Raw genomic sequence first — 19,435 nt, 5'->3', positions numbered from 1 at the left:
GGTTTAAACTGTATGTGGGTTAGGAACTGTGATAATTAAAACAAGCGCTCCAAATATTGTCAGACCAACCCATCTCCAGGGGTACTCAAAGTGCGGCCCGCGGGCCAGTAGCGGCCCGGCAAGCCTTCAGTGGCGGCCCGCGGAGCTTTACACATCGCACCTGTGTGTGTTTTTTTTTATCTTCAGCAAACACCTCGGGGAGCAGCAGTGCGAGTCAGAGACACTGCTCGGTGGTGCCGGGCGATTCCAGCCACAGTCAAGAGTGGAGCTGCAGGGGCGCTAAGAGGTGAACAAAGCCTCATTAACAAACAAATGGTCGTTTAAAGACCTGTTAAGTACTGGGGTGCCAGGCTGATGCACAGGGGAGAGGGGGTGGGAGGGGGGAGGACAGCAGGAACTGAGAGCCGGGTGAGGTGGGAGGGCAGAGCAGGGAGTGAGAGCCCTGTGAGGTGGGAGGGCAAAGCAGGGAGTGAGAGCCGGGTGAGGTGGGAGGGCAAAGCAGGGAGTGAGAGCCGGGTGAGGTGGGAGGGCAGAGCAGGGAGTGAGAGCCCTGTGAGGTGGGAGGGCAAAGCAGGGAGTGAGAGCCCTGTGAGGTGGGAGGGCAGAGCAGGGAGTGAGAGCCGGGTGAGGTGGGAGGGCAGAGCAGGGAGTGAGAGCCGGGTGAGGTGGGAGGGCAAAGCAGGGAGTGAGAGCCGGGTGAGGTGGGAGGGCAGAGCAGGGAGTGAGAGCCCTGTGAGGTGGGAGGGCAGAGCAGGGAGTGAGAGCCCTGTGAGGTGGGAGGGCAAAGCAGGGAGTGAGAGCCGGGTGAGGTGGGAGGGCAGAGCAGGGAGTGAGAGTCCTGTGAGGTGGGAGGGCAAAGCAGGGAGTGAGAGCCGGGTGAGGTGGGAGGGCAGCAGGGAGTGAGAGCCCTGTGAGGTGGGAGGGCAGAGCAGGGAGTGAGAGCCGGGTGAGGTGGGAGGGCAGAGCAGGGAGTGAGATCCCTGTGAGGTGGGAGGGCAGAGCAGGGAGTGAGAGCCGGGTGAGGTGGGAGGGCAGAGCAGGGAGTGAGATCCCTGTGAGGTGGGAGGGCAGAGCAGGGAGTGAGAGCCCGGGTGAGGGAGGTGGAGGGCAGAGCATGGAGTGAGTGCCCGGGTGAGGGAGGTGGGAGGGCAGAGCAGAGAGTGAGAGCCCAGGTGAGGTGGGAGGGCAGCAGGGAGTGAGAGCCCTGTGAGGTGGGAGGGCAGAGCAGGGAGTGAGACCCGGGTGAGGTCAGACAGATAGAGATAGAGACAGATAGAGACCGGGACAGACGGAGCTAGATAGGGTCAGAGACAGAGACAGACAGCGATAGAGACAGACAGCGATAGAGACAGACAGCGATAGAGACAGACAGCGATAGAGACAGACAGCGATAGAGACAGACAGCGATAGAGACAGACAGCGATAGAGACAGACAGCGATAGAGACAGACAGCGATAGAGACAGACAGCGATAGAGACAGACACAGAGAGAGAGACAGACACGGAGAGAGACACAGACAGAGAGAGAGAGAGACACAGAGAGAGAGACAGACAGACACAGAGAGACAGACAGACAGACAGAGAGAGAGACAGACAGACAGAGAGAGAGACAGACAGACAGAGAGAGAGACAGACAGACAGAGAGAGAGACAGACAGACAGAGAGAGAGACAGACATAGGAAGGGATGGAGACAGACTGAGAGAGACAGACAGAGGGAGACAGACAGAGGGAGAGAGGGAGACAGACGGAGAGAGGGAGACCGACAGACGGAGAGAGGGAGACAGACAGAGGGAGACAGACAAAGGGAGGGAGACAGACAGAAGGAGGGAGACAGACAGAGGGAGGGATGGAGACAGACAGAGGGAGGGAGGCAGAGGGAGAGAGGGAGACAGACAGAGGGAGTGAGACAGACATAGGGAGGGAGACAGACAGACAGAGGGTGGAAGACAGAAAGACAGAGGGAGACGGAGGGAGGGAGACAGACAGAGGGAAGGAGGGAGGGAGACAGAGGGAGGAAGACAGAGGGAGGGAGGGAGACAGGGAGGCAAAGGGATAGAGGGAGACAGACAGAGGGAGACAGAGGGAGGGAGACCGAGGGAGACAGAGACAGACAGACAGACGGAGGGAGACAGAAAGAGAAAGACAGACAGACAGAGGGAGGGAGACAGACGGAGGGAGGGAGACAGACAGAGGGAGGTAGACAGAAAGACAGAGTGAGACAGACAGAGGGAGAGAGGGAGGGAGACAGAGGGAGGGAGACAGAGGGAGACAGACAGAGGGAGACTGAGACAGACAGACAGAGAGACAGAAAGACAGACAGACAGAGGGAGGGAGACAGACAGACAGAGGGAGGGAGACAGACAGACAGACAGAGGGAGGGAGACAGACAGACAGACAGAGGGAGGGAGACAGACAGACAGACAGAGGGAGGGAGACAGACAGACAGAGGGAGGGAGACAGACAGAGGGAGGGAGACAGAGGGAGACAGACAGAGGGAGACAGACAGAGGGAGACAGACAAAGGGAGGGAGACAGACAGAAGGAGGGAGACAGACAGAGGGAGGGATGGAGACAGACAGGGAGGGAGGCAGAGGGAGACAGACAGGGGGAGACAGAGGGAGAGAGGGAGACAGACAGAGGGAGTGAGACAGACAGAGGGAGGGAGGGAGACAGAGGGAGACAGACAGAGGGAGGGAGGGAGACAGACAGAGGGAGGGAGGGAGACAGACAGAGGGAGGAAGGGAGACAGGGAGGGAGGGAGACAGAGGGAGGGATGGAGACAAACAGAGGGAGGGATGGAGACAAACAGAGGGAGGGAGGGAGACCGACAGATAGCAGACGGAGGGAGGGAGACAGAGGGAGATGGACAGTGGGACACAGATAGAGGGAGACAGATGGAGGGAGACGGAGAGAGGGAAGGAAAGAGAGGGAGGGAGACAGAGAGAGAAAGAGAGGTAAGACAGAGAGAGACCGAGGCAGAGAGAAACAGAGAGAGAGGGAAGGAGGGAGAGAGAGAGATAGAAGGAGGGAGACAGAGGGAGGGAGAGTTAGGGAGAGAGAGAGAGAGAAAGAGAGATGTGTGTGTATGCTGGTCTGTTGGCTCAGTGGATGAACGCGTCAGCTGCAGGGGCCTGTGTTCAACTTCATGGTCACAGTTTTTTTCTTTCTAGCCCCTTCCCCCTCCCCCACTGACCCCGCCTCCACCGGTGCGGCCCTCGGCCACAAACCACACTGTAAATTTGGCCCCCGAGAGAAAGTTTGTGAGTACCCATGAATCTAGACAGTCCGTCAAAGGTTAATTACTCTGCGATAATCCTGGTACTGTGTAGCAGTATCTGTCGGACAACTGGAAGTATAGCTCCTACTCAATTAAAACTTTGTAGCGAGTCAATTGGAGGATATCGCTACTTAATTTCACTTGAATTACTGTACATTATTAACTCTAACCGAATCACATCAAAATGTGAATCATATAAATTAGTCATATGATATTATTTTTTATTGCTAACGTGCTAATTAATTCCCAGCTCCCGCGCCCATTTAATTTCTCTAAAGGTTAACTAATTTTCATGTCGAATTATGTACATTCTTACAGGACTGAATTATTACCCAGTCACCACTATCAAATTATTTTTCAAAATGATGTGAAATGAGAGATGTGCCTCATTCAAATTCCCTCTCTTTCCATCAAAACATGGTATTCCATCAAACTAAATTCAAAATATCTTAAAAGTATCTTTTGGCTTGAGAAAGGGTTTGAGTGCTATGTTGAGATACCAAGGTCACACAATGTTTTCTCATAATTTGGCGACAAATTATGTACCTTGGTTCTGTTGCTTCTGTGTTTGCATCATTTTCTTCACAATTCCTTGACATGTGCTAATACTTTAATGTTTTACTATGCAATGGCTACATTCAAATCTCCTGTTGTAGTATATTTCATACACTTAATTTTCGTATCCCAAGCATTGTTTTGTTGTTTTTCCCAGAGCACAGCCGCTATCCTGATAGAGAACATGGATCTCTACATGCTAAATCCATGCAGCACTAAAATATGGTAAGGTGCTTCTCCATTTACAAACTTTTCTCTAATAAGTCATGTAGCCCTAAAAGTGTTTCTTCAGTATAGATATTTTTCATCGCTTCACATTCTTGAGTAATGCTTCGTTTGGGTGGTATCGCAAGGTGTAAAATTGGTCACAATACAGTTTCTCTTTGAGAAGTTATACATTTTGCACACTTGTAGATTTTTTATATGACCTTCAGTTAATATCCTAGATTTAGTTTCAGGGTTTCCTTTCCCATTTGACTTTCTCTCCCTCTATGGTTATTCGGGTAGCAAAGTGGTAGCATTAGTCTGCTGACTTTAATTTCAGCTTTGGAAGCACCATTTTTTTTCTTTTAAGCATATTCCTTGACGTCATTGTCCTCTTAGTTGTCAGTGATGAGCCAACCTGTTGGGAACGTGAAGTTGCTTATAGTTGTTCTTCAGCATTGTTCAGGGTGTTTCCCATTTAACTTGCAGGATCCAGCTTTCTTTCTTTTTTAGCGCCAAAGTAGTTTGTTAAAAAAATACATCCAGTAAAAGTGTTTTAGACTTTTGACTTAAACTTGAAGTGAAAATCGGAACTTACTTTCCATCTGTGTTCTGTGGGGGACTACTTATTTTGAATAGCACCATCATAAGTGCAGCTAAAGACTCAAAGCCCTAAATATTAGGTTCCTGTGCCGAAGTCTGACCTTAACTTTAACCATTGCAACCTAATCTAGTTAATTTGAAGCTTCTACTTAGTCCTGGAACCGAAGCTTGAAGCTTCATGATTCTGTGACTTGCGTGTACATGGAAAGATGGAGGGAGGTATGTGAACAGCCGTGCTCTACCTTGTTTATGAAATTATTTAATAAGTGTATCTAAAAATAAAGCTATGGTTAAAAAAACATGATGCATTGTGTTTATGGCTCCTTTACCACAGGGATCCAGAATTACCCAGCAAGCTCTGATTTTGGCCAGGGAAAGCAGTAATGTTTGGTGGAGATTGTTTGCAGATAGCATGATCCTAATCTGCTGCAGGAGTTATTCTTCCTCTCTTCTGCAACACAAGCTATTGCTAGTTAGGTTTCTTCATAAGAGCCCTTGATAATACTGTACATCATGCACTAACAGTTGAAATGTTACGACCCATCAGATCTTTTCTAGATTTTGGAAGGTGTCATCCAATATAAGGTCTTTGGGAGCTGACATTGCTCGCTTGGTGAGGTTCTTTTCTACTTGCGGGCTACCAAGTGCTAATATTCTCTGATGTCGTCTGATGCTACAGCCATGTCTTAAGAGGAGCTTTGTCTAGGATGACCTTCAGTTCTTGAAAGGCTTAGTGTACTTAGCACTTATGTCCAAATTGCCATTCCCAAGTACTCCATACATGCCAGACGAGGCAAACCGTCTCTAACTCTTCAAGGGATTAGGGTCCAAAAATGCTTGGAGATCCTGGGACCATCTATATTGCAGTTTGGAAAGATTAAGACATGCCACAACAACATCCGCTATGAGTGATCCAGCTCTTAGGAGGATGTGTTTGCTAGTGCAGACATATCTTAGGCATCCGCCGCCCCTTAGCATTGACTTCTGAATAGTCAGAGGAGTTTTGAAGACACTGTGTGCCAAATCTTTCTGTAATTCTGGAATTTTATTATTAATTTGGTCAAGGAATGATGTGGTTTGTATTTCTTTAAAGCATTTCTTAAGCAACTTACATTTGGTTTTAAGTGGTGCCATCTTGGAAGGTATGACCTTTATTAACCAAATGGTGAAAATAATGTAGCATTACTTTTGGAGCCAATTAAAAAAGAACCTATTTGGCTGGCTATTCGATTTGGTATATTAATTAACCACGGCCACCCACGCTTTCATATTTTGGTTATCACATACATAGTAAATGCTTACCATAAACCTGTAGCGGCTGCTATCGGACGGGGGAGGGAATGAATAAAAAGTATAAAGGAACTTACCTAGAACGGCCGGCCACCGCCTCTCCTCCGTCCTCTTCATCTTCCTTTTTCCTGTCTGCAGTCCCGGCAGGCAGCAGGAAACACCAGGACACACAGGCTACCCTGTCCAATTACAACCCTGCAATGCAGACCTGTGATTGTTCTGAGCGCCGTGGCTCAGCGCTCAGACAGAAACAGGGAGCATGTGTAAGGCAGCCTGGTGGGGGACATGCAAAGTGTGCAACTTATGGAGCTCAAACCACTGCTCCCCCTGCTCTGGACAGCCCTGCCTGCCACTGACTGCAATAGGAAAAATATAATGATAACAAGACTTTATCATTTTATTTTTCCTTTTGAGCAGTGGGGCGACACTTTACCACTTTATCGGAGGAGATGCCACTGCCACAAACACATCCATTCAGATATTAAACAGACCAAATAAGTGTAGTCTGGTTCAATATATCTGCACCAGTAAAACCCTGAGGAAGCTAGGATGTTGTCTCCAAAACCACGATGTGGTGGTTTGGAGTAATGGGATTCTAGGGAGTTATTTACGTGAGGAAATATGATTGTGAATTCCAAAAACGTTGAAATTATGTAGGATTTTAAAAAATCAGTATTTGGCATTTATTTCGTGCACTGATTTACACTGTTGAACTTTGTTTAGAGTACCATCTACGTCCTATCCGGTTTGAAGGAATAGAAAATCTGACTTTCTAATGCAATAACACACTTTGTGATTCGATCTGAAAACCCTGTATATTTTTAATATTGGCTGTTACATTTCTACTCAACTTAGGTATGTAAATTGAAAAATGATGTCAAACAAAGAACTGTATGTATGATGTTGTAGTGGGGGCCTGAAAATGCTGTTTTCACCAGCACTGCGTTATAGTCTTGGACAATTATACTCCATTTTATAAGCGCAGTACAAAGATGGGATTGAATAGTTAAAAAAATAACATGCTTTCAGCATTTTTGTCATGTCGTTGAATGTAAAATTTCCTAGCTAACGTGAAGGAAAGTTTAAATTCTGTTAAGGACATTGATGCGAGGATTTTGCAAAATACTTTTCCATTTATTTGCTCAGCAACCCAACAAAAACTATATTCCAATCACAATAACATTGGGACTAAGTAGCCCACATGTCCTGAAATAGAATCAAAAGTCAACCAATCACAATCAGATATCTCATTGTAAAACAGCCTGTGAGTAAAAGCAGTTCCTATTATTTTTGTGCCCAATAGCAATAGTTGTTGAATTGATTTCCTTCTACTGGTAGTTTTGTCTTTTTTCTGACCCTGTAAACAGAGGAATAGCGCAAGTTTCCAATTATGATATCTCCAACGTCAATGAATCATATCATTTTGAGCCTAGAACATCAAAAAGTTTCATTATAACAGAGTCAATAAAGAATACTTATACTCAACGATGAAATTGGTTCAGTAGCCCTGGGTGGGTAACTGGAGTCTCTGTAGCGTCTAGGTTGGGATTGTCCTCACCTCCGTATCCTTATTAGAATTGAAACTTTCCTTCATGTTAGCTAGAAAATTTTACATTCTATGCCAGGACCAGAGGCTCACGTTATGCAAGTGTAAAGCTCATCAATCACCAATGATGCCACCTCACCACAGGTTTAAAATATTTTCTTTTTTAAAAGTTGAACCCGAGGTCCACTTTCCTAGGCGTTGGATGTCCTTTAAGCAGCCACCTAAAGAGAAGGCATATGATGCCATGGCTCCTCTGACAAATTGTGCCTCAAAGACAGAGGTACAATTCCTGCCTCCTGCATGACCCAAACAGACCCATCTCATTACAGTGGGTGAATAAGCTAGTTTATGTGGCTTTTAATCATTCAGATGCTGTTTGTACCCTGGAGTCTTAAGTCTTCCGTCACATCCTTGCACACCCTAATGCACCTCACCACACACAACCTGGGGTTATGAGAGGTGCTGGGTATTGACCCACCTAGTTTGGGACTTTGTGTTGAAAGACACTGTAAATGAATCTCCTTCTGGAGTGAACACTCTAGCCCACACATGCAGTGCTCTCACATCTGACACTCACTTAAAAGATATAAGTATAATAACATTATCAGCTTACCTGATCATTCCTTCCTTGAAAGGATCGATTGTCCTGCCACGATTTCCAGAAGGTGAAGAGTGAAATTCATGTCTCACAAACATGAATACCTTAGTTGCGGGGGTAATAATAATTGCACAACTCTAAGTAGTCCAGCGGGTGTTCGCCCATCAGCACACCATGAAGGGGGAAAATGTCCCACCGAAATGGCAGGCCTGTAATCATTAATGGTGCGGTAAGCTTGTCCTCTACCAGACAGTTCCAACAGAAAGTTCAAAATGTGGATTAAATCTTTCCCCACAGGATCCAGTTTCTGTCCGACAACACCAACATGACCACCTACATCAAGCTGAACTGTATCACTTCATGTGGAATGCGACCATGCTTTCTTGATGAGGTGTGAAGCTTGTTCCAAAAGGCTGGGACATTGGTGCATAACTGGTAACCTTATAAACCATTAAGTGGAGCGCTCCCTCCATTATCAGTGGGTGTAAGTTGCCATGATTATCTCTCAATTTTATCTTCCTAGTTTCGAGAAGTAGGATTGGAGAATCCGAAGAAAGTTCCAGATGAATTGGAAACCAATCTTCGATCTCCTCACCAGTGTCACCACCACCAGCTTACTCTTCTCTCTCCTGACCTTCACAGAGAGACACCGGATTATCAAGATTGAGGGGAACCTAATACCCAAGGCTCTGACTCCAATCCTGAAGGAATGCATCACTTGCCTCTGCTAGCTGTTCAGGTCTCTAGCTGATGAAGCAAATAAGCTGGTGATCCTATTTTGAGGCAAACAAATCTATCTACAACAGTCCCCACTTGTCCATGATTCTCTGTAGCAGAGCGGGATTCAGCTTTAATGCTCTGAAGTCCCACAGATACCTCAAGGTCTAATCTGCTCTCACATTGAGTCTTCCCGGAAAAGATGTCTTCTTGTCTAGAAGGACCTGCTAAAAGTCCTTGGCCAACTCTACAAGGGCTCTCAACGTGGTACTCCCCAGGCAATTTATGTACCCGACTGCTGATACATTGTCCATATTTAGCAGAAAGCAGCTCAAGACCTTGTCGCTCATTAAGCATTTCATGGCGAAGGTAAAATCTCCACAAAGTCTGTAATCTGCGTTTGTCCTACCATGAAGACTCTGGTTTGTCTTGTCTGACCTTTAGAAGCAAAAATGGTCTTTAGCAGTTGTAGAGCACGCTGCTTGCCACTTTGTCGATAATTCACAGAAGAGAAGAGGATGACACTCCAAACCTATTTTGGGGAGGGAGAGGAGTCGAATTCTGAGCACCTAGACACCCCAGCTGCTGAAAATGAGGCTGCTTTCTCACCGCAAAGCTTCAACTCTGAGGTGGACACTGAGGAAGATGAACCTCCGCTGGCCCAGCACCCACTGATGGTTGCTGTGAGTACCATAACTCCATCTACTCATCAGAAGGAGGCACTATCTTCCAGCTCCAGCTCCAGTGCCCCTCTTGAGGCCTCCAAGTGTGCCACTTCCTCTTAGCCATGCTTGACACAGTCATTCCGAGCTGGACTCAGCACCTAAACAGCATCCAGTCCCAAGATCTTCCTCAAAGTGTCAATGTTGACCACAGCTTCAGCGTCTGATTCGAAGATGTAGGCTTGTCCACTGTCTGACTTGAAACTGGTGTACCAGAAGTCCTCGAAGCAAAAACACGCTGCACCAAGACATTTGGAGCTGTAAGACACCAATCCAAAATATTCGGAGCTGAGGCAGACGGCTCCGAAACAGGCAAACTCTGAACCAAGATCAACTTTGGCATTGTCTGGTCGGTGTCCATCTTTGGCTCCATCCAGGCCATTTACAGCTGCATCCTTAGCTGCTTCTGAGGATTCCAAGCTACCATCCTGCAGCGGTCCCAAGAACACCTGGATTTCAAGCAATAACAGATCTACATTCAGCGGTGTACTGACCAGATTCTGGCAAACCCTCCACAGGTGTCTAAGGATCCGGCTCCTCATAAGAGGAAGTTGATCTTTGAAGATACCTTCAATCCTCCTATGGCACCCTTATCCAAGAATGCTAAGAGACACAATAGAGCCACCGCTCCACTGCCTCCTGGTCATCCCTATCCTCCACCCCCTCTCCCCTTCTGTTTCCCCTGCGTCGTGCCTGTGGGTTCCCACCCCTCTCTTCCCCCCCCCCCCCAACATTCACCACACAGTACGTAACACTCTGGGGTTGAGGGGAGGGAGGAAGTGGGGAGGGCATGGGCACCTTATAACCCTGATGACCCTTTGTATCACCCAGGCCCAGATCCCTGGGATGATTATGATGCAGAGCTTCCAGCGGATACAGGCTCTATGAAGCCCTTGCCCTAGATGATGTTACCTCATGCCTCAGTGTCCTGCAGAGGGCAGCCCTCTTTCATAAAGTGAAGATGCAGGTGGAACAGGGGGATGACTTCCTCATGGAGACCTTGTCTGCCACTCAAAACCCACTCCAGTATCTCCCTATGCTCAAAGGGTTTTTTCAAGAAGCCAGTTAAAGCTAGGGTTGCCACCCCTATAATTGATTAAAAGTTTAAGGCACCACCCACTGACCCGCCATAGCTATGAGGCCAGCTGCAAAATAGAAAGAAGTTGGTGGCAGTGGGCAAAATCATCCCAACACCAATATCCACTGTGCGTTGGATGCTGCTGATACTGCTGCCCAGGGGTAAATAAAAGTATCTAATTACGCCTCCACACATGGCTACAAATATCTGGCTCCAATCCAGAGGCCCAGCAAAACCTCTTGTATGTCTCGTTTGATGGTCAACATCTGTTCGGTCCTTGGGTCGATCAGTTGATAGAGAAAAATAAAAAGGATACAGTGATGCCAAAGCAATGGGTAGCTTGTAGACTCCCACAATTTGTGGCTGTTTTTGCTACTCTCAATACAGTAAAAGACACACAATTGAAGGACGGAATTCCGAACAAAGCAAAACATTCACCCCAATCAAGAGCTCTGGGTTAAATCCATCATTCTTTTGCTCACCATGCCACCCCAGTTTAGACCTGCCCATATGCAAATCTGTCTTGACCCTCTGCCTCATGTGAACAGTCCAGCCCGACCTTAGAGTCAGCTGTAAGGATGCCCGAACTGGACTGAATACAGTGGCATGGCAAAGACCACAGCCCCAGAGACCCTTTCCACTTTCTCTTGGCCTACGCAGCAGACACCTTCATGGGGATACTATAGGGGTGGATACAGGGGTAATAACAGCAAAGGAAGAGGAAAGGGCCCACCCCGTGAGGAGCTGCCCCTTCCAAACAGTGACCATCTATCCCATCCCCCTTGATCACACAAGACCTGTCGGGGGAAGGTTGTGGGGTTTCTTTCCCGTTGGCAGATATCACTTCTGACCTTTGGTTTCTGGAAATTATATAGGAGGGATACTGTCTCAAACTCATTCTACTACCACCAAACATCCTCCTCCACCCCGCCGACTTGAACTCCCCAGACCATCTGCGCATCCTGTAAGAGGAGATGCAAGCCCTAATTAGCAAAGGAGCAATAGAGCGAGTTCTGCAGAAAGGGAGTTTACACCCTGTACTTTCTTATCTCCAATAAAGATGGCTCTCTCAGACCCAACCTTCACCTCGGACCTCTCAACAGCTTCATTCTGTCTGAGCACCTCCATATGGTGGCTCTACTAGATGTCATTCCTCTGTTGCAACAAGGCCACTTCATGATAGCCCTCGATCAGAAGGACACCTACTTACACATTCACACAGCGCATCGAAGAAACCTTAGGGTCATGGTAAATGGACCACATTTATAGTTCAGAGTGCTCCCTTTCGTGGTTACCACAGCTCCCAGAGTCAGTACGAAATGTAATCCTCTCTGTGGAGGAGCGACATCCACTTGTTTCCTTCCCTGGATGACTGACTGATCAAGAGTCATGTGCCAACAAAGCCTAGTGCAAACGCAGACCACCATCCACACTTTGCACAGTCTAGGTTTCACCATCAACTTGACCAAGTCTCACTTCCAGCCCCTTCAAGTACAGCCCTTTCTCAGTGTCACAATGGACACACAAGTGTGAAAGGCTTACTTCAGCCCTGCAATGGGACAAGCATTCCAAAAGCTACTGCCTCTTTTTTAGCCGGATCACCAGGTAACTGTCAGAATGGTGGTGTGCTTGCTAGGAATGATGGCATCTTGCATAGCCATAATTCCCCCATGCCAGGTTGCACAGGTGCCCGTTGCATAAGTGCCTAGTGGCACAGTGATTTCATACAGAGGGTTATGGGTAGAAGATTGTGTTGGTGGGGAGCCACACATGTTGCTCCCTGCAGTGGTGGAACACACAGAACCTAATGCAAGGGCAGTCCTTCCTTTACCCGGTACCCCAGGTCATCATTACCACGGTCGCCTCACTCACTGGCTGTGGAGCGCATCTCAATCACCTCTCCGTTCATGGAACGTGGTCCGCTGCCCAACAGTCCCTTCACAACAGTCAGTGGAACGACTGGATATTCAGCTCACTCTTCGGGTGTTCTGCCCTCTCGTTCAAAAACAGACCGTTTTAGTATGCACAGACAACATAACTGCCATGTTCTGCCTACAGGAACAAGGGGGTACACATTCCACCCAGCTGGCATCAGTAGCCCAGAGCATTTGGCGGTGTGCGATGCATCAGAGTGCATCTGGTTCTCCAGCACATTTTCGGGGCTGTCAACAAACTCGCCGACCTGCTCAGCAGGACACATCAACTAGTCCACTAGTGGGAACCCCACCCCCAGGTCCTACTCCCTTACTTCCAGATAGTAGATCTGTTCGCCTCCAGCGAAAATGCAGAATGCCCAATTTCGCCATCAGATTACCACACACACACCCTATGGGCAGTGCACTATGGAAGAATTGGCCAGGAATATTTGCCTACGCTTTTCAGCCTCTCTGGCTCCTACCGTTTGTAGTCTGCAGATTGAGGCAGACATCCCTTACTCTCATCTTAGTGGCTCTAGCCCGGTCATGCCAGCCATGGAACTCCACCCTGCCAGAGCTCTCTCTTGTTCCTCGAGAAAAGCTCCCTAACAGGCCAGACCTTCTTACACAAAATCACTGCACTCTCCAGCACCCCAATCTTCAGCAGCTCAACCTTGCAATTTGGTTCCCGAGGTCTTAGAGTGTGGTTACCTCAACCTTACGGAAGAGTGTATGTCTGTTCTTAGAGTACCACGCCGGCCTACTACCAGGGCCTGTTATGCAGCCAAATGGAAATGTTTTGTACACTGTTGCCTTCCCAGACATTAATCCAATGGCAGTATTGGTACAAAACATTGTCTGTTACCTCCTTCGCCTCCAGAAGTCAGGCCTTGCGTACTCTTCCATTTGGTTGCTTCTGGGGCTGCCTACCTGCAGAATATGCAACACGCTTTGCTCTTCAGAGTACCATTCATTAAGGCTTTAATGGAAGGCCTTAAACAAGGTATTCCGCCCTGGACACCTCCTGCTCCGGTGTGGAACCTTAACATTGTTCTTAGTGGGCTCATGGACCCTCCTTTCGAGCCACTTCACTCTTTCCCATTACAATTTCTCCAGTGCAAAAAAGCTTTCCTTGTAGCCGTCACTTCCTTTGGATGAGTCGGATAGATGCATGTTCTCACATTGAAAAAAACATTCTTCCAGGTTTATCACGATAGGGTGGTTCTCAGACCCAATCCCAAATTCCTCCTTATGATGGCTTCCACCTTAATCGGACAATTGAGTTGCCAGTCTTCTTTCCACATCCGAGTTTGTAGTAGTATGCACTTTGCATAGGATTACTCAGGATGTCAAACGAACATTGACGTACGACAATGACAGAACAAAACCATTTCATAAGAACCAACAGCGGTTCGTGTCCTACTCTAAGCTACATAAGTTGTGTGCCATTTCTAAGGCAGGTGTTGCACTTAGGCTTTTCAAGTGCATTCAGACTTGTGAAGCTAAAGCTAAAAGGTCTCTGCCTCCTCCTCCCGGACCCCATTCTACTTGGAAGAAAGAGGCTTCTATGGATTTCTTAGGTAACATACCACTAGCTGACATCTGTGAAGCAGCGACCTGGTTCACTCTTCACACCTTTACTACGTACTACTGTGTAGATGTCTTGGCCAGGCAGCAAGCTAGTGTTGGCCATGATGTACTGCATACACTTTTCCAGCCTTCTGCAAGATCTTCAGACTGAGCTCACACTTTGCAGACTATGTACAGCATGTGTATCTAGAGCTACACAAACCATGAATGGAAAACGTTACTTACCCTGTAAGCATTTGTTCGTGGCAAGTGGTGCTGTACATTCACATTTGCCCACCCTCCTTCTTTCACGCCTGTGATTGTTGCAAATACTCTTTTTTTTCTTATATTGATACTTTCTACTTTGCATGGCCATCATTTACTGCTTCTGTATGCTCAATCTACAGTCGCATCATCTGTGCAAAAAAAACTAAAACCATATAACCATGGAGCCGATGCCCATGTGTGTTACCACTGATATGTGGAGTCACTGGGTCTTGCCAGGGCTTGAAAAATCAAAAAATTAGTACTAGACCTGCAGGTCTATTACCTTACAAAATCTACTCGACCTAATTGTAATGCACTTGACCTCTGTCGCCTAAAGCTGAACAAATGTGAAAAGTTCACAAGATTTAAAGGCATTTTAATTGCTCATTCACTTTGTGACCAATAAAGATGCCTTTAAATTTTGCTATCTTATCACTTTAGCTCTGCTTTCAGAGACAGAGGTCAACAGTCAATTTATCGTCCTACTATACAGAAAGGGTGAGTAGGACCTACAAATAGCTTGTCCTAATTAAATCTGCCTAGCAAATGCGAGCAGGCGAGTGGATTTTTCGAGCCCTGCTTGTGACTCAAAATTAATTCTTTAGAAGAAAAACAAGTTGCATAGGTTCAATCTCAACACTAGATGACAGAAGTATGCACAACATGTGAATCTACAGCAGCACATGCCGCAAACAGCTGCTTACAGGGTAAGTACAATTTTCCGTTTGTTTCTTGCTGTAACCATGGTCGTCCTGTAGTAGTGCCAGCATATCTGGCTCCCCATCCCGAATGACTTGCTTCTGATTCTATGACCAAATCCGGAGGTGAACCAAAATTGACTTTGCTGTTCTAGTCAGCCATGTGGCTCTAGCAGTGGTATCACTGCATTATAGGTTAGACCCTATCTGATGTATGATGCTTTGAATCTTTGTTGGGCTTGATAATGAAGAGGACCCAGAATTATTGCCTTGATGGATGACTCTAGGAGTCCCACTAAGAGTCTCCACAAAATCTGTTCCCTCGTCAATGTCCTCTTTAGCTCTGGCTCCTGGTGAGAGACATTGTTTTCTGTGGAAGTCTCAATGTTTGCTGTGTCAAGTCTATTGCAAACCCCATTAATGTCATACTTCGAAAAGGTTTGAACTCTGTCTCTCACATCTTGATGACAAATTTCTAGACCCTGAAGTAATGACACTGCCAGTTCCAGCTCTTCCCTCGGGCATGCATGCTGGATCCTGGTTCTTCATCAGTGTAGGCAAGGGCCTCTTTTGGACATGGTTATCCCCCACTTCTTGCCTGGAAAATGATGTAATTTCGACTGGAAATGCACAGAGTCCCTCCCAACCAGGTCACCTGTGCCAGAAGCTCTTTCCCTAAACTGTACCTTTTATTTTTCAATTGACACAACTTTAGTACCCCTTGTAAGACCCTAGTAAATGGTACCCTTGGTGCCTAGGGCATTTGCACTTACGGGGGGACCCCAAGGGTAGCAGCACAAATTGTGCCACCCTAGGGTCCCTTGACGAAGGCCATGCACACTGCCATTGCAGACTGCCTGTCTTGATGCAGACAAAATAAAATCTGAGTAGACATGGCACTCATCCCTGTGTGCCATGCCCACATACACTGCATGGGACAAAGGTAAGACTCTCCTATAGCAGATCATATCGTCCTAAGGCAGGGTGCAGTATATCTCCCGTGAGGACATATCTACATGAGAAGATATGCCCTGCAATATCCATGTTGATTCTTGGATATTGTGAGTGAACAGGGAAGCCATGAGTAGTACATGGGCTGGACATCATTACGTCATTACGAGTTCACCAGATGCATGATGGCTTCACTGTTTTATGGGATGTTTGGTACCAAACATCTCGTCTTAATAAACCTTCACTGATTCCAGTGTCAGATTTATTAATAATTGCACCCAGAGGACCCCTTAGAGGGGTCCTCTGAGACCTACCAACCCTTAGTGTGGTCACCGACTGGCCTAAGCCAGTCTGTCACCATCAGGCAGGGTTTTGCTGACCCCATGGGGTGAGCGCAGCACGCATGGAGGTCGAGAACAATGCCTGTCCTGGGTGGAGGTGTTCATACCTCCCCTGCTCAGGAAGAGCCATCCGTGATGTGAAGCTTCAAAGGCCTTGCTGCCATTGAAATGTGACCCTAGCATCTCCTGATAGGAGCAGCCCCCCTGTCCTCACCTTTTTTTGTGGGAAGTCAGACGGGAAAACAAATAAAGAGTAGGAAGTGTACTACCCTCAGCCGACTCCACCCCTCAGGTGCTGGAGGCCAAGTAAAGTACGTTTTTCAGTGCCCGCCATCTTGAAGATAGTGGGACTTCTCCAATCAGGGCTAGGGCTATGTCCCCCTCCCACAGGAGGTGGGCATAATAGAGGGTATAGACACCCCAGGTAAGGGGCCCATTGGCCACTACCTGTCACTCCCTTGTAAACGCCCCCAAATATTTAATTTAGGTGACATCCCCAGACCCTGAAACTAGATTCCAAGGACACATGAAGACAACGAGCGAAGAATCGCTGATGGACCGAGAACGGCAAACCTTGTGGTGGACTTAGGGTGCAAACTCCTGCCTGCCTCTACAGAACTCGACAATCTCCTTCCTCCAGCTCGTCTCGTCACTGGTTGGGCCCCACAAACCCTGAGGGTCATCAGCACTTTGCAAATTGCCAAAGAACTCCCTTGAGATAGAGGTACTATCTTCCTGCAGCCGCAAGAAATCCAACAACAGCGAAGTCCGGTCTAGCGTCGTCCAGCTCCTCACCCCAACCAACATCTTTGAGTACTAGCGAAAGGTGCACCTGCTCTGGAGGGTCAGCTCGGCCTCTGCACCAAGACCTGAGGTCCCAGGCCCCACCGGAGCTGAAAGGCACAATAACCTGGGGTACCAAACTGCCTGCTGCAAAAACCTACAAAGCCGAGCCAAACAGACTCCAACTTTACAGCGAACCAGCACCCGATGAGGGACATCAGGACTCCGGAGACAAACCTCAGCAGTGGCCCAGCAGCTCCAGAATCATCGCTCCAAGGTGACAGCCACTGACCACAAGGTTCATCTTTGCCTGCCTTTGCCCGACTGCACATCTCCACTGCACCCAGCTTGCCCGGCCTGTGCATCTTCAAATCAGCTGTGCTCCCAAGGCTCTAGAGCTCTTGTGACATCTACTCTCCCTTGAGAGCCTTCGAACTTGCCTGCAAGACCCCTTTGCTTTTACAGATGGTCACTTCCTTCGTAGCACACCAGCTACAAAGTCCCTTTGTTCCTTGCTCCTGGTGAAATCCGGGAAACTCCTTAGAACTTGACCTGTGAACTTTGGACCTTGGCCTGAAACCTTCAGATTAAACCCCAAAGTTAACTGCATGCATTGATTTTTCGATTGCCTTTTTACTTCCATAGGAAATGTATTGTGCGTTATTGCGCACAACTGTAGATATTGCATTTAAAGTGATTTTCTCCTTTTGCGAAAAGTGTTTACCTTGTACCCGAAGTTCTTGGTCTAAATAGTTCTATAAAAAAGAAGTACTATTTTTCTTATTCAATCTCTACTTCATTCGTTGAGTGCATCATTTATTGCCTTGGTGTGTATAACAAATGCTTAGCACTACCCTCTGATAAGCCTAACTGCTCGCCCACGATACCACAAAATAGAGCGTTTTATCTACTTTTTCCTCTGTAAACCAGTAAAGGTCTCTTCGACCTCTCTGCACAGTGTGCCCCATTGTGTTGCACTATATAGAGAGGTGGGTTTCCTACAATGAATGTGTCTTCAGATAGATGATTAGTCTGATGCCCCTGGACCTTTGCAACTCTATGGCCGGTCTTAGCACCTTGGTGAAGATCCATGGAGCGGAAGAGAAACAAAAAGTTAAGGCGACAAACTTGCACACCTACTCTGACCATACAAATTGAAGTAACCTCCTGTGAAGGGCGAAGGTCAGAATTGTAAGGTATGCATCCTTCAGGTCAAATCTTACCATCCAATTGTTTGATATTAAAATATTTGATACAGACTTCTAGCTGCATATTGATTACCTTTGAATTTCCCAGACATCAGACTGTATCCGAAACTTTTGCGTGAGAGCAGTAACCCTGCGCGCCGTTGGTTGGGTGTCTCTGATTGGCCCTGCGCGGCGGCGGATGTGACGTCATGGTCACCTATATAGGTGCCACCCAGGCGTGTTGACGTTAGTTCTTTTCTTTCTGCACCAGTTAGCGCTGATCCGGAGACGAGCTTCTTCTCTGTTTCTTTTTGACAGACTTTATTCGATGTTTTGTTGAACATTTTTTTCATAGTGTGTCAAGGTGTTATGTGGGAATCTAGGACCCTAGTGTAATTTCTCCTGATTCATGCCCATATATAGGTATAATTCACCCAGTCCTTATATAGGCATAAAGAATCATTGCCTTATTTAGTTACAGCCTGTGCAGCCCTAATATGGCATGGCTACTTCCACTAAACTCCGAGAATCCACATTGATTTTGTGGTAAAACCAGCCTTCAGCAGTCAGGAACTTCCCCCTGCTTGAATACTAATTTATCCAAGAAATCCGGGAGTTTTCAAGGAACTGAGGCACTAGTGACGATATTATGTCCAATCTTACGTCAGACTCGGCACCTTCAGGGGTATAAATATGCCTACATTTGCCCAGTCAAACACACGGTGGTTCAGGAGCAGATCGACTAACTACTTGCCCGACGCCCTGCTGCTGCAAGTGCTGAAGGAAGCCGACCCTCCAACTGACACACTGAGAGACTCTGTCATTTCTCCTGCCGAGAAATCCAGCTCCGGTGTTTCCAGGCTACGGGTTGCTGGGAGATCGAGTCCTAAGGGAGAGATACAAGACCTCTTTCATCCTAAAACCAAGGTACGTAGCGGATTAGATCCCTAGAGAATTCTTGAACAGATTCTTGGCAGAGAAATACTAAAACTTAAACTACTCCTCACTTACTTCTTCCCTTGTACTAGGCTTAGGTTAGGTACACCGGGGTAGGCGTATGTTAGAAGCACCAGTTTACTGCGTAAAACATTTTGTAGACTTTTCAGTTCTAAAAATGCTTGCTCTTATATCCTA

At 47.2% G+C, this 19,435-nt stretch overlaps 1 protein-coding gene across 6 annotated transcripts in view; it reads left to right on the top strand.

Moving 5' to 3' along the window:
* Window positions 1-19,435, top strand: part of SUCO (SUN domain containing ossification factor) — a 570,127-nt gene that overhangs the window by 300,951 nt on the left and 249,741 nt on the right. For all 6 annotated transcript variants that reach the window (XR_013594734.1, XM_078642395.1, XM_078642375.1 and 3 more), the window contains exon 9: window positions 3,989-4,056. Coding sequence is in view for 5 of the 6 variants with exons in the window: in XM_078642395.1 (XP_078498521.1) it covers window positions 3,989-4,056 (68 nt within the window). In the remaining variant the exon portion in view is untranslated. The remainder of the gene's footprint in view (window positions 1-3,988; window positions 4,057-19,435) is intronic.

Source organism: Lissotriton helveticus, chromosome 1_1, assembly GCF_964261635.1.
Source record: "Lissotriton helveticus chromosome 1_1, aLisHel1.1, whole genome shotgun sequence".
Lineage (NCBI taxonomy): Eukaryota > Metazoa > Chordata > Amphibia > Caudata > Salamandridae > Lissotriton > Lissotriton helveticus.
This window is presented reverse-complemented; position numbering and strand designations above follow the sequence as displayed.